At 43.0% G+C, this 15003-nt stretch overlaps 2 protein-coding genes across 3 annotated transcripts in view; one reads left to right on the forward strand and one right to left on the reverse strand.

The window, feature by feature from the left end:
* On the reverse strand, positions 1-13392 carry ALKBH1 (alkB homolog 1, histone H2A dioxygenase). 2 transcript variants are annotated; one of them, XM_032689952.1, is made up of 6 exons: positions 13239-13392; positions 10468-10576; positions 5929-6091; positions 2355-2445; positions 1059-1249; positions 1-539 (listed from the first exon to the last, which is right to left on the reverse strand). In XM_032689952.1, the coding sequence occupies exons 1-6, from the start codon at positions 13365-13367 to the stop codon at positions 116-118; spliced, it is 1107 nt and encodes a 368-aa protein (XP_032545843.1). In that variant the 5' UTR covers positions 13368-13392; the 3' UTR covers positions 1-115. The 2 variants fall into 2 exon arrangements, with proteins under 2 accessions (XP_032545843.1, XP_032545840.1); XM_032689949.1 differs by having other exon boundaries at positions 1059-1252.
* SLIRP (SRA stem-loop interacting RNA binding protein) overlaps positions 12945-15003 on the forward strand; it is a 4412-nt gene continuing 2353 nt past the window's right edge. The window contains exons 1-2 of the mRNA XM_032689953.1: positions 12945-13543; positions 13718-13776. Coding sequence (XP_032545844.1) covers positions 13450-13543; positions 13718-13776 — 153 coding nt within the window. The 5' untranslated portion in view covers positions 12945-13449. The remainder of the gene's footprint in view (positions 13544-13717; positions 13777-15003) is intronic.

Below are 15003 nucleotides of genomic sequence, written 5' to 3' on the forward strand. Positions count from 1 at the left end.
TTTATTCTGCACAAGTTTATTATCCCAATACAGACAAATGACTTGCAATATTACATTAGTCCTAATTCCATATGGAGGTTGCCTGTCCTGTCCATGCCAGCACAATCTCCCGGTCTCAGCTGACTGTATTTGGTTTATGTCTCTTGCCTCTGCCGTTCTCCTCATGGTGACTGTCTTCAGAGGGTGCTTGGCCCTTTCCATTTGTGTCAGAATCCTCTGGAAATTTCTGACCTTCAGCCAACACCTGCCGAATAGTCATATTAATGCGGGAAGACTGCAGGTACTTGGCACACACCTGCCAGTCCTCATCAGAGCTGTGTTCAATGACTGAGCCAACAGGAAGGTCTGAAGGAAGTGCTTGGTCGAGGCAGGAAGGCACGGCTGTCCCCTCAGGGTTGGGGAGCACGCGGGGGACAGCGTGGTACAGCAGGCGGCTCAAGCCAGACATCACCATGATATCTCCACTGTGCATGAACATCGCCGTTGGGGCCTCCTCCCGCTTACGGCCCCCAAGCAAAAATATTGAGGATTGCCCAAAACTAGAGATGGTATAAGGATGGAGAGAAAAGAGAAAACAAATTCAGGTAGAAAACAACTATCTGTACAACAGTAGCTAAATCCCTTTATAAAAACTCCACGCAATCATGAAAACCAGATGGACTCCTAGTAACAACTTTACAATTAGAAAATGAAAAACAGACTAAGAGGCCTGGTTCAAGATAGGCACTGTGTGAGCAGTTGTCCTGCCAGTGTGAAGCTCTGCTGAGTTATTTCATCCTTGCCTGTTAGTACCGATTGACACTCTGCTGCTTTAGAGCAGAACAGTGCTCTGTGCAAAGAGTTCTTCCACTCCAGGTGCTACATCCATGCTATTCAAGCAGTCCTCAAAGAAAAACCTAAGTCCTTGAACTACAATCTTCTGCTATTCAAATCTTCAGAGAGTGAAGGTTATATACCCAATTAGCAAAGTACATTATACTGGCTTCCTATAACCATATACAACTCTAGAAAATAGCCACTAATCTTTCCACAACGCTCAAGTGCTTTCCTTGAGTTACCTGAACGATAAAAGGGGCCGAGAATGGTCTAGTTCAGACTCATCCACATGAATTCCCAGTGAAGAGTCAAAATGATAGTAGTTCAAGATCCCTGCTTGGGCTTGGAAACCCCTGAAACCACAGGCTGCAGCCACTTGTTCTGACAGGAATGCAAGGTCTGAGGGGAAAGGAGTGTGGTGATTTGCTGAGTACTTCTGGAAGAAGGAGAGCAAGGGAAAAAAAAACAAACAAAGCCACACCCAACACATCAGAGCAGCAAATACAATTGGAAACAAACATTGAACAAGAACTCAAAAGTCTGGCTGAAAGTCACAGAGAAGGACATAACGTTTGCCTAGAAAATGACTACAACACAGGCACAACTACAGCAAGTTTACCTCTTATCATTAAATTCTTGGCCTATGCTGAGACTGCCAGAGATTCAATTAATCATGGAGTTAATAATTTTATCTAGATGCTAAACTTGAAGTCAGTAAGATTAGTACCAACATCCTGAGGATCTTCTCAGTCACAATCTAAAGCTGCCAACAGAAAGACAGTTCTGTAGCTCATCAAGAGAGCTACGAAACAAACATCTTTGTCCTTTTTTGAAGAATAAGAAGCAGGAGTTGATTGCAAAACTACTTTTTCTCTCTCCCATGAGTGATTCTGAGAGGACTGGAAGAGAATACCCACACTTTCATTAAGGCCATCCAATAAACAGGTTGATCTGGTAAATAAAAGGCTGCAAGCAGATTTGGTTACCTTCAATATACTGATAAGATGCATATCCACTCTGCCAGTCTTTCTCAGCCTCCATCTAACTCAGTCTTATGAAAACAATTTTATTTTCATCAGGAGTCTCAAAACAGCTGTTAGTTGGTACGACTGGTTCAGAATCATTTAAGTTCAAAATCACAGGAGCAGCCATCTCTTCTTGCTCCTGTTCATCCCTTCAAAGAGGAGTAGTTTCTCAGAAGTCATTCTGACCTTAAATAGTTAACAATGCTTTTGTGATCATCCCTTTTGGTACAATAAAAACGCTCACTTACCCTGACATAAGAGTTGCAGGTCTAGAGCTGAGTGTATGCTATAACAATAACTCTCAAAGGAAAGAATGCAGCAATGGATTTGTGCTGTTAAATCCTTCACAGTGAACTAATACAGATAAATGTTCTTAAAAAGCATAGTTTGTTACAGCCTTTCCTCAAGACTGTCTTGTAGAATCATACGTGTTTTATTTGATGATGTCCTCCTCTGTTTGCCATTTTGAGTGCTTACAGCTAACAAAAATGGAGAAGAATTTAATTCCAATACCTTAGTATCCCAGTTATAATGGTAACCAAGGGTCACCCAGCGCAGCTTCTCCAATAAGCTTCTGGGCTCCCGTTTACTGGAACCTTTCCTTCTACAAAGACAAAATGGAAAGAAAGAGAACATGTGTTAATTTCTGAGGGCTCTTCTGGTAGTGCAGCATACAGTAATGAGATTCACTCATCCATACAACAGCCTATTAAAACCAATGCATGCTAAACTTTTATTTTCAGTGCCCATACTGTTTTCCTCTGAAGACCCTGAAAATTTAGTTCATGCAATCTGTGCAAGCTATAGGGCCTGCTGCCAACTGCTGTCAGTTTGAAAGCTGGTGTTTTCAACATAGTACCTAACAGGTTATCAGATGGAGACAACACAATGAACTGGTACAGATTTAGAAGTCAGAATTAAACATGTACTATTTGAGCACCTGAAACTGAAAGACCAAAATCTGAAGATCTGAAAGCTGCAAATGCAATGAAAAAATATTCTAGGCACTTAATAGAAAATTACAAGAAAGGAAAATGATTTGCCTCACAGTGAAGCATAGCATGCTGCCTAATACTGCAAAGGACAGTTGGTTCTACTACTTGGAACTTTGACAAGAAGTCCTTAGGATGGTCTGACTCAATGTTCAGTAAGAAGCAAGACTGCTCCAGCTATGACCATACACTTGTAACATCAAGAAGTCTGGACTGCAGGTGTCCCCTATCTGCTATGCAGGACAAAGAACTGTTCTTCTTAAGTGACAACCCTAAAGCTCTGATGTCACACACCAATTTACCATTCTTACTTGAAGGTAGCAAAGGCAGGACAAGACTTCAGGGAGGGACTTCTGGTATGGCCTATGGAAATGTTCTTGAAAAGTTACAGAGTATAAGTAAGTAAATTAGTGACAAATAGGAAAAGGAAGGTACACAAATATCTTCTAGTGCACTCATTCCAGTAATTTCAGCTTATTTTCTCAAGCCAAGTCACGTGTTACAGTAAAAAAAAAAAAAAAACCACAAAGAAAAATAAAATATACTCAGAATATCCCAATAAACAGTAGCACCAGACAGATGGCTCTCATTTATAGCCTCTTTAGTTCAGCATGACATGCTCTCTTTTACAAAACTTCATATTTGTGCTGCCATGGTCAAGTCTCAGTCAAGCATCTGCATTTGATGTGTTTTTCTATCTGGATATGCAGCTTCTTTCTGCCCTTCAACTATACCATACTGATACTCCTAAGATAAGCTAGGAACAGGAATAAAAGGCCAGTTTCTTTGCCTTTAGTAATTTTTCTTAGCTCACTGATTATTGAAAGAAAGTAGTCTTTCCAGTTTCCATCTTTGTCATAGGTAACAGCAACACAGTAACTGCCAGGTACATTCTGCTTGGAACAATTTCTGGAGCCTACAAGCAGGTAACACAGCATTCAGAAAAGAGAGAGCTCACAACTTGTTCCTGAACATCTTCAATTAATAGATAACGTTCATAATTGAACACTTCTAGCAAATGCCTTTTGAAAGTGCCCTTCTTTCACTACAGTGCTAGAGCGTTTGTACAACAGTGGGAACCCCAAAATGCTCTGGAGGTCCTTATTCCCAGAACTTGGTATTTTGTATGCAATTTCTAAGAAGAAGAAAGTCTTAGTGTCATGTATCTGGAAACAATTGAGTTCCTAGATCTGAGCAGCAGGTGCTCCTACAAGAAAGCACAGAGAAATTCTGGTATAACTATGTTAGAACAGGATTGAACAGCATGGGGGCTTTGGTCTGAAGCTTCCCTGTTTCTTTATTCACTGGTAAATGATAGCATCTATAAAACTCTGCCAGCCTTTTCCTTATACACAGGAACATACATACATACATACATATATATGTATATCCCTTGTAGGGATTCTCTTCCCCCTTTTATGCTTTTAATTGTCCCCAGCACTACAGAACCATTTTGTGAGGCAAGCATAGTGTATATATATATATCTAGGAACCGTATCGACTCTTCCTATTTTGTGATTCCCGCATCCTGAAAAGAGTAAATAAGCCATGATCTAAGCACATTTATGCATCTTCCTGATGGCTTTAAAAAGCATTAAAGTTGTGACTCATGTTGGAAATGGACATCTTTTTAGTTAGGCACTGTTTCTCCCCTCCCTGAAAGACTCTCACTCCAGATACTAGAGAAGTTGGCTACTTTGATCTGCTGCCCCTGGGTATGAGCACAAATACAGCAGTTTGCTCACTTGAAGACTCAGGCAAGTGCTTAATAAAACTGCCAGTGTTTCTGCCACCCATCACTCTTCCAAACACTGTTTTCAACTGAACTGGATGTAGCTGCAAATTAACCTCAGTTCTGATCATTCTCTTCGTGCAGGAGGTGCTGCTGGGAGAGGCCTGTCAAGCTGGAACAACACCCCGCTTTTTTCAGCTATTGGGCACAATGCACAACCCTTTCAAAGAACAATTTTTCATCCTTGATGGAACACAAAAAAGGCGTCTGAATTTCTGTAACTAATTCTAACTGAGCCTGGAAAACACAAGTGAGGGCATAACTTCTCTCCTAGGAGCAAATAGTTAGATGTCCAAATCTTGCTTTTGCCATTCCATGTCTTGTAGATATTAAGAGTATTTTTAAAGAAAACTCTCAGCATGTCAATCTCGCTAAAAAAACTGAGGTGGAAGATGAGCATTGTAGGTAACTTTGGTTGCACCATCACATGAAACAATCATTAGGGAAAATGAGCAGTGAAATCAATAAAGTAATGATAAATACCCAAACAGCTAAAAGTTAGATGCCATTTACAGTACACAATCTTGTATGTATCTTTACAGGTGACTTTATTCAAGTTCAGGCTTTAAAGACTTTATCTTTTTTCCAAAAACTTGCTACTTGACTTCAAAACTGGGACAAACTCTCCATTAAATTCCAAATCAGGTAGAGGAAAGGCAGCTGCATCAGCCACAGAATTCTGAACCTACAGGAATCTTTCAGAGAGAACAGCATTGCCATTAAAACGGTACATTTGATACATTTAATTCAATCTCATACTGAATTAAGAAAAACCATAAACAAAATCAAACCAAAAGAAATACTTTAGAAAATAAAAACACAGCAACTGGTTGACTTGAGAAATTCAAAGAAGTGCAGATAACAGCCTTTCAAATACAGTGTACTGGGTCCAAGAACTGACTGGGAAGAAATGCTAGTATGAGTGGGGAGTTTTGGAAAGGATCCCTTTTGCCTCAGGAAAACTGAGGCCTAGAGGGACTTCATGGTCCCACTTGCAGCTGAGCTTAGCAAGCTTCCAAGCACCATGGTATCAGCCAGGGTCACTATTTTATGTTTCACTCATGGCTTTAAAACAACATGCTACTAGAAAATCCCATTGAATATGAAAGTAGAGAATTAACAAGGATGCAAATGAAGCCATGAAACATCCATCTTTAACCCAACAAGCCTGACACCATCTGTATACTGCCAGCATATACACAATCTTTTTCAGCTTCTCTTCCCTGCTCATTTTTCTTAGACCCTCTTGGAGCTGAGACCTGGCTCTATGAGTTTTGGCCACCACAGGTGATTGTGGACTTACCTTAGCTGCTCCTTGCTCTGTCCCCACAGGTCAATGGTCTTCTCAGGAGCCATGTGCAGGTCCAGGTTGCAGACATTGGGTTTCTGGGGGTATAGCTTGAGACACTGTTTCACCCAGTGTCGCTGGCAGCCAGGAAGGAAAGGGTTTGGTATGAAAATAAACCCTGACCACAAAGAAAAAAGGAGGGGATGGAGAGAAAGTATGATTAGGCATTTTCCTGGGTTTTTTTTCCAAATCTAGAGGAAAGGACATGTGTTGGAGGTAGCAAAAAAACACCTTAGACAAACAACTAGTGACTGTGCATGTAAGCTGAAGAAATCTATTACAGTTAAATTAAAACCTACTGGAATTTTTCGGTAAAAACAAATGGTGGCCACAAGGTAGAAGGCAGAGAGGGCAGCCAACACTGGTCCAAGTAAAAAATAACAATAAAGAACATATCTGCATAAGGCATATTGATTACAGCAAATAAAGGAGTAAGAAATTGGAAAGTCATTTGCTCTGGAGTAAATTTTATTTTTTTTTAATGATTCAGCATGATTTTTCTCTTAAACCTTGCAGAGTTAAAGTAATTCTGCTCTAGTTTTTCTAGACTTCAGACTAGATTTAGCACTGTCTCTGAACTCATACTGTCTTCTTATTGCTGCTTCAGTGCCAAGAACTGTAGAAAGCAGTACCCAGGCTGAGCAAGTCTCTATTAATGTAAAAGGTCCTCTCCTTTGCTTCATGCTTATTTCCAGGTAAGTCTGGTTGTATCCATACATATTTCAGTATGGTAACACTCAGAAAGAGGGATAAAAGTCCAGTTATATCCCAAACTGCTTGTTGCAAATACTTTTCAGGCACTGTTAATTAATAAAACAAACTAAACGTAGCTAACGTTGTGCATTCATTTAGCCAGGCACCTCAACAGCCCAAGAAAGTGGGTTAGCAGCAGGGTAACAGATTGTTTTGGTCTACATCTTAACAGACAAGAGTCCTTGACATAAGATCTGCCATCACCAGGAGTGCTAACAGGATTCTTCACTGGAATTTTCTCCCCGGCACCTTGGAGGTGTTTCCTTTCAGTCCAGGGTCAACATATTGATGAATGAGTGTCTGACAGGAAGATGCTATTAGTCTGTATTGTACCTACTCTGAGAATCAAGGCACTCTCTCAAAGGCTGTCAATTCAGTAAGACTCACCAACACAAAATCCATATACATAGAGATATAGGAGTATAGGAGGAATGAAGAAAAAGGAGGTTTTAAGGTTTTGGCCTACTGTGTCTTTTTGAACTTCTCAGTATATTAAGTTAAATAGAGACAAAAATAGATGAAAAAGGAAGAAGCAAGGCTAGGAGTCTCAGTAGGACAAAAACTTGCCTTGTGGCCTTATAAAGTGGTAATAAAAACACAAAAAGAGCTTCCTGCCAGCATCTCTCACAGACTCAAGATTAAAGTAACTGGTTCGAAAAAAAGCCTTCAGTGTATTAATAACATACAGTCATTCATTTCACTCCATTCCCTGCACTTTCAGGCTATGGCAGCCTTCTGACAGATGTGGTTACAAGAAGTTTCTTTGCCAGAAGCATAAAATTTACTTTCTGTTGGCCTCTGCATAGAACAGAATAACAATACTGCCCTTCCTGTCTACAGCTTTTGATGTGGGGTTCTCAAAGCACTTTACTACATTAATGAAATTACATTCTACTATGCATGTATTATCTCCAGGTATTAATGAAGGAACTGAAGCCTGAAGGGTTAGTTACAAGCAGAGATGAGAACAAGAATCCAGATTTTATGGCTTTTATATCAGAAGCTTAGAAGGCACTCATGTCTCTCCAAACCTTTCATTGACCTAGGTTTCTCCTAAGAAACCAGATTAGTTTAGATTTACAAAAGCACTAACAACTAAAAATTGGGTTACTGCTATGCTTCTTGTGTCAAGAAAGGCAGAAACTGAATTTCTAGCAGTTGCAGAGCTTTACTATAAAATTCTACGCAAACACTCAAGATTAATAGTGCTAGAAATCAGTGCCTTGCCACACATAGGAGGGAGAAGAGTAAGAAATAAGAAATATATTCTGTAGCAATCTCTCTGAAGTGAATAAAGAACACCACAGACAAGCCTGTGACAACACAATTGAACCTCTTGGCCTTGAAAGAGTTGGTGTAAGTGGGAAGGGCAAAAGAAGAATTTTTTGGGGATCTGTACCCTAAAGGAAACAGCCTTGAGGAAGCAAATGCAATTCTCTTACTGCAGCAAAATCTTGCTACATAGCAGGAATTAATTTGCACCTAAAGAAAGTGGCCTCCAGCCTCAGTCAAAAGAAAGATAACACACGCAGAAGTCCAACAAGAAAAACCTCTCATAAAACAAATGTGCGTCAGTTATAAAGACCCAAAGACAGCATTGGCCACATCTCATAGAACTCAGGTCAACACAGTGGAAGTTCATCCAGCTTCTTTAGTCTTATATTTCATTGCTGTGGGAACAAAACCAAATGACTTCCCTTCCATTTGCCCACAGACAAACAAGAAATTCACACTTCATTTAGAGGGCTATTGGGGCAGTGGGTTAAACATCTTGTAGTGCTTTAAGATGTCCAGATAAAGGGTGGCTGGAAAAGGATAAAATATTATTCTTTTCAAATCCATACATGACTTGATTCTAAACAGGACAGAGAATTTGTCAATGTATTTACATTTCATTTTAGTGAAAGGTTTCCTTTCCCGAAGCAGAAAAAAAATGCAGCTAAGTGGAGCACTTGTGTTTCCCTACACCCCCTATGTAATTACTAGGAAAGGTGTTTAGACAGACAGTAAATGACAAGCAGATCAAGTGAGTGCAGCTATAATACGACAGGTAAGCGGAACAAAAAGTGTGTAGAGGCAAGAGGCTTAAGCCTTTCTCCTGAAGTTATTCAATTCCTGGTGTATTAAACATGCCAGATGGGTAGCATGGCTGCCTCAGTTTCAGAAATGGTAGGCTGGCTTCATAGCAACCCACACAGAAACTGACTGAAGTCCCAATGTACCAAAAGAAACATGAGAAAAAACAAAATTAATCAAACAGAAATCCTTGAAATAAGGAGGATCTGGGGAACTACATGCTCATCAGCCTTACTGAAACCCCTGGTAAGATTACGGAGCAAACTTTCAAGGCAGCCATTTCCAGACACATGGTGGTTGGGAACAGACAGTATGGAAAGCAAATTTTGTCTAACTAGCCTTACTATCTGTTACAGTGAGATATCCAGACAAGGGGGAAGTAGGGGATGCTGTTTACCTTGGCTTTAGAAAAGCTTTCCCCTTGGCCTCCTGCAGCATCATTGGAGCCAAACTGGATTTTACGAGCAAATTAAAAGGGTGAGCAAAAGGTGGCTGGACCACCAGGCTTAAAGAGTAGTGATTTGATGATTCAAAGTCTAGCCAATGGCTGTTATGAGCTGCGTTCCTTGATCCTGGGGCCAAGACTGATAACTACATCTACATTAACAACTTGGATGATGGGATGTTCATCCTCATTTCAGTTACAGATAACACTAAACTGGGGCAGTGGTGGATATGCTAGAGGCTACGGCTGCCACTGAAAGGGACTTTGACAAACCGAAGGAATGGGCTAATGAGAACATTAGGAAGTTCAACAGTGGTAATCCTGCACCTGGGGCAGAATAATCCCATGCAACAGTATGGCCTGAGAACCCAAGAGGAGCTCCAAACCAACGGGCCAGGGGGCCTTGAGGACCAACTGCATGTGAATCAGGAGCACACCCGATACAGTGAGGGCTGGTGACACATTTCCCAGTAGTGGTGAGCGCTACCTACAGGGAGGAGGGGATCCAGATTCTTCTCAGAGGTGCACAGCAAGATTATGAGAGGCAACAGTCACAAATTACAGCAAGAGGATTTTTTATGAGCTATAACATTAAAATAAAAAAATCACAGGAGTGACCAAACACTGGTACAGGTGCTCAGAGAGGGTGTGTAATCTCTGTCCTTGGAGATTTCCAAAATTCATCCATACAAAGCTCTGAGAGTCCTGATCTAACTTGCAACTTCATCCTGCTTTAAGTAGGGTTTTGGCCAATACCTCTGGAGGTCTCTTCCAACCTAGCCTCTTTCTGTGATTCTACCAGCTGAACTGCAAACCTAAGACATTTCAGTTTCTGAAACAACCTGCCTAATGAAATTACTCTGTACATTGAATAGGCCAAGAGGTTCTTATCATTTACTGTACTCGGTGTCCTACACTGACAAGTAAATGCAACACTTCAACACTGGAATTGCTGTATTTCAGCCACTTATCCAATTTGCATGACATACATTGAGGAAAAACAGATTCTACAGAAATAAAATCTCTGCCAAAGGCAACAGGAATCCATTCTTTCTCCTGAGCTATGGTCTGGTTGATCTCACTGTGAAACAACCAGCCCTCCTCACCTTCATATATATATCACTGCATCCCACCCTTTAGCTAGATAAGATAGAAGATGCATGAATTCAAAGCAACAAGCTTGTATTTAATTTTTCTTGAAAGACAAATTAAGCACCTACCTGGATACCCATTGAGGCCATAGGCTTTCCACTGGCTAACTGGCTGTAATCCTGCTCTGTAGGCATCTTGATCACTGACTGAAGAAATACTGAGCTGTGATCTGAACACCTGGCAAAAGAAAACAAATCTGGTTAAAAAAAAAGTAAGAAACACAAAGCTTGTCCAAAAACAGCACCTATAAGAAAGACTGCTACCACATTCCAAAGTAAGTTTCATGAAAATGCCAACTGCACCACAGAACTACTGCCTGAACAGCCATGACCAGGACAGGGCATTCTGGTAACAGAGCTCAACATAAGAATCAAAGGATACCTACACACTTTTACAATACTAGAGATGGGGAGAGGTGTCCTCTATTCATTAAAAAAAAACAAACCAAACAGTATGTAACAATGAGAAAAAAATCATCATTATTTATCCATTTCCACAGTATGGCCTCATCATTAAAAAACATTCTGGTAATTATCAACCTTCAATAGAGAGCAATATACCCATAACACTTAACACTTTCAAGGAACATCCCAAATACAAGTTGCTCATGATCCTATAGGGTACATGCCTATTCTCTTCTATAGTTCACAGAAGGAGAAGCAGTACAGCAATTATGTACCCAAAGTTCTCTGATGTGAAGAACTGCAGAAACCCTGTCAATTCTGAATACCACACTGCCACTTCTGTTCCCAACAGCACAGTCAACAGCCCAAGGCTTAGCAAAATATATTTTCTTGACACATTCTTTTAAGTTGCAATAACACATGTATTTCAACTGCAATAAGCCAACATTTAGAGAAAAAAAACCCAAACTGATCTACTGTGTTTCCACTCCTTTTTTCCCTTATAACAGGGAACTGTCCTAAGAAAGGCAGGGTAGAATCAGGTAGGTTTTGTTCCATCTTAGTTCCCCAGTTCAGCTCTCCATGCAGCTATGGAAAAGTAGAGGCTCATATAAGGAAAGAGATGGCCAGGCACAGTAGGAATAATCAGGCAGAGAGAAGCAAGACTTTGTCTATGTCATCTTAAAGTGTATGTGAAATTAGGGCCTTTGCACACAGACTCTGCAGTGGTGCATGTGTAAACCAGTCTCTCTGCAGGCTGACAACTCTGGCTAACATCATCTGAGCAACAGGACTAAATTACATATATAGAATTTCTGAGAAAAATCTAAACTGGTGCTGGGCAGCAGCTTCTTGCAATGTGCTCAGTTTTGCCATTTTTTCAGCTCTCTGCCAAAAGCAGCTTTGTGACTGCCATCCCTGAGGAGTTTAGTTCACAGTCCAGTCCACAGAACATCCCCAGTAAAGCTCTCCCTCTAAGACTCTGCCTGCTCAAACTGCTTCCACACCACCTGTTGCTTGGGCTTTTGGAGAACAGGCGGTTTCTATACTGAAGAATTATCCATGCTGAATCAGTTAAATAAGCCTGGTAACAGGGCAGATGGGGTATGTCACATTTCACTGAAAAGCTCAATTGCTTGAAGCAGTTTTCTGAGAGAAAAGAAGCAATATTATCTGGGCCAATTTGCCTGGTCTGTAGCTCTTTTAAGAGAAAAGCCAGATGTTTTTAAGATGGGGGAAAGAGCAATAAAAGATGTTTTCTCTGTTAAGCTGTCACCTGATCTTACAAGGTAACAGGTACAAAAAGAACGATATTGAGAGGGGACAGATGCTTGGGATGCTTTCAAGTACTTTGAATTTCCCAAAAGAGCCATAATACTGTAATCCTTTATCAAATACAGAATTCCTGCAAGCTCAAGAAAAGCTGAAATGTTAACTTCCTTGGTTAATGCTAATGCCTCTAACAGTGTCATATGGGTCAGGCTTTGTGTTCCATTTATAACAGCAAAGTTATAGCCTAAAAATAAAAAATAAAGAAAAAGAAATATTTTAATAGAAGAGTGAAAACAAAAGACTAAGCATTGCAACTATGAAAAATTGAAGCCAAGTTTAATTTTAACTATATTATCTACTCCTTTTCTGATGCAGGCTCATAAGTAAAAAATCTCTGGTTAACAATACTTCAGCACCTATCTGTCATCCTTTCAGGAGGTGACAAAATAGAAAACTAGTTTTGAGGACCACTTCTCCATTACTCAAGACATGGTAAACTACAGGGGAGTGAGAAAGGAAAATAAACTTAAGCAGTGGGAAGATAGCACAGCAGGGGGGAAGCTGACCCCAGATCACCCAGTTGTTTCAGGGCTAAGAAAAGGCTCAGGAAACAGTATCAGCTCCGAGAGTGAAACTTGCTTTTTTTCTATTCACGCATTCCTTTGCTTCTCTTAACGTGTTACACGTGGTTCTATTAGAGGCTTTGGAAACCGCCTACTGCAGTGCAGGGAGCTACTTAAACATTACGGAAGTAAATATAAGCAAAAGTAGTAAATCTACGCCTAGGCGTCGCGCTGGGCAGGGGCGGATGAGCGGCCCCCTGTGGCCTCGGGCGGAGTCCCACGGGTCGAGGGGGCCCTGGGCGAGCCCGGCTCTGCGGCCCGCGAGGGGAGGGGCCCGGGCCCTTCCCACCTGCCTCTCTCGAGTCACACACTGGTTTTTAAACAACACGGGGACCCGTAAGAGGCTCAGCGGTGGAGTGCAGTGTCCTCTAGCGAGAAACGGGGCAGCTAGCCAAAAACGGGGCAGCATTAGGGACTCGGCGTCGAGCACGAAGGGAAGCAGCGACACAGCCACAGCCCCGCGCTGAGACACCGCGCAGAGGGCGGGACGCACTCGCAGCCCCTCGCCGCGGGGCGCGGGCAGGAGCAAGCCGGCGTTACCTGGCCCCCCGGCGCGGAGAAGTCCACCACGCCCCGCAGGTCGGACACGTCGCGCTGCCGGTAGAAGCGAAAAAGCCGGCGAAACGCGTCCTCCCCACCCTCCCGGGTCAGTGCCGCCGCCGCCGCCATTTTGGGCCGGCCGAGGCGGGCGGTGCTGCCGGGGCGGGGCGGGGCAGGCGGGGCCCTCCTTCCCCCTCACCGCAGTCCCGACATGGCGGCGGCCGGTGCGGCGCGGGCGTTTGGGCGCCGTTCCCGGCAGCTCTTCGACATCTTTGTGGCTGAGGTTCCCTGGACAGTGTCGAGCAGTGAGTCTACCCCCTCATCTCTCCCCTCCTTTCCTGGCCCATCTCTCACCGGTGCCGAAGCTGGCGGGGCTGGGCGGCCCCTCCGCGTGTGCCGGCACAGGCCGGGGGTCGGGCCAGAGCGGCGCGGCTGCGCGGAGGCGGCGGGCCGGGCTAACTGGGCGCGTTTCCCCACAGAGGAGCTGAAGGAGTACTTCTCCCAGTTCGGGTCGGTGCAGAGGTGCCAGCTGCCGTTCGTGAGTACCTGTGCGTCCTCTGGGCCGCTGTTCATGCCCTCTTAGTGAAGCGGGGAAGAGCTGGCGGCTGGGCCTGCGGCTGAAGGCCTGCCCCGGAGCAGCTTCCCCGCTTCCTAGGGGCTGCTGTCTGGAGGCCTTATCTTGTACTCTAGTCTGGTTTTCAGTGCTCGCCACCCTTGGCTCCTTCTCCCAGCGGGTGCCACCACTTGTCTGCGAGCTGTAGGCCTTATTGAAACTTAATAGTCTCCGTTGGCTTTCAGGGAGTTGTACAGGGCACATCCCTCAGATCCTGTTGATGCTGCCAGTTCTGAATAACGAACCTAAAAGTGGTTTGAGCTTCTCTATCTTCTTATCATTCTTCTGACAGAGAATAAAGTTTTTATGTGCCTGGTCTCACTGACCAAAATACTAAAGGTGTGGGTATGAAGGTACAGTCGTTTCCTGCTGTGGGTTCAGACCCCATCCAGAGTGTGGGGCTAACCATAACCTCTGCAGGGTGCTGCCAAGCTGTTCGTGCCTCTACCGTTTAGGCTGTTTATTTTCTGAGCATGTAGGTCAGGGATCATACTATCCAGTGCAGTTTCTTAGAGATGAGCAGTCAAAAAAGTTTTCCTTTATGGGTAAGTTGCCAGCCATCACTGAAGTAGAGGTTCTCCTGCCCACTTGTGTTTCTCCATGGGGAGTAATAGTCTGTTAGATTAAGCTCAGTGTGTAGTGAACTCCAGTTAGTGAGCTGATGGGTTCACTATCAGTTGAGGACTAATTTGGAAATGGAAAAAGACAGTTTGAAACAGGCTGGCTGTTTCCAAACACTTGAAGCTTAGGTGCCTGCCTGCCACGCTGTTCCTCAGGCCCAGGACAGTCTGCGCTGCTTTGTTGCAAACCCAGCTCCATCACTGATTGAAGTGACACCCATGTGTGTGTTTTGATTCAGCGATTACTTTAGGAGTTTCATTAATGCTTAAAACTGCCAGAGATACAAAAATCTGTCAGCAGTGTAAGACAGCCTAATTTAGACATTGCTGTGATACTGAAACCAGACAGTACCTTGTGGGCAAAAACTTCACTGGTGGTTTGGGAGTGCTGCCAATCATGCCTGATGATCAGGGCAGATTGAACCTGAACCTGATTGAAGCCTGCTTTCTTAGTCTCTTAAGCAGCTGCTTTATCTTGCTAAATGCTTTTCAAGTACTGCAGCCACTTCAATGTCAGTTCTGTTGTGACTGG

The sequence above is a fragment of the Chiroxiphia lanceolata genome, chromosome 6, assembly GCF_009829145.1.
Source record: "Chiroxiphia lanceolata isolate bChiLan1 chromosome 6, bChiLan1.pri, whole genome shotgun sequence".
Classification (NCBI taxonomy): domain Eukaryota; kingdom Metazoa; phylum Chordata; class Aves; order Passeriformes; family Pipridae; genus Chiroxiphia; species Chiroxiphia lanceolata.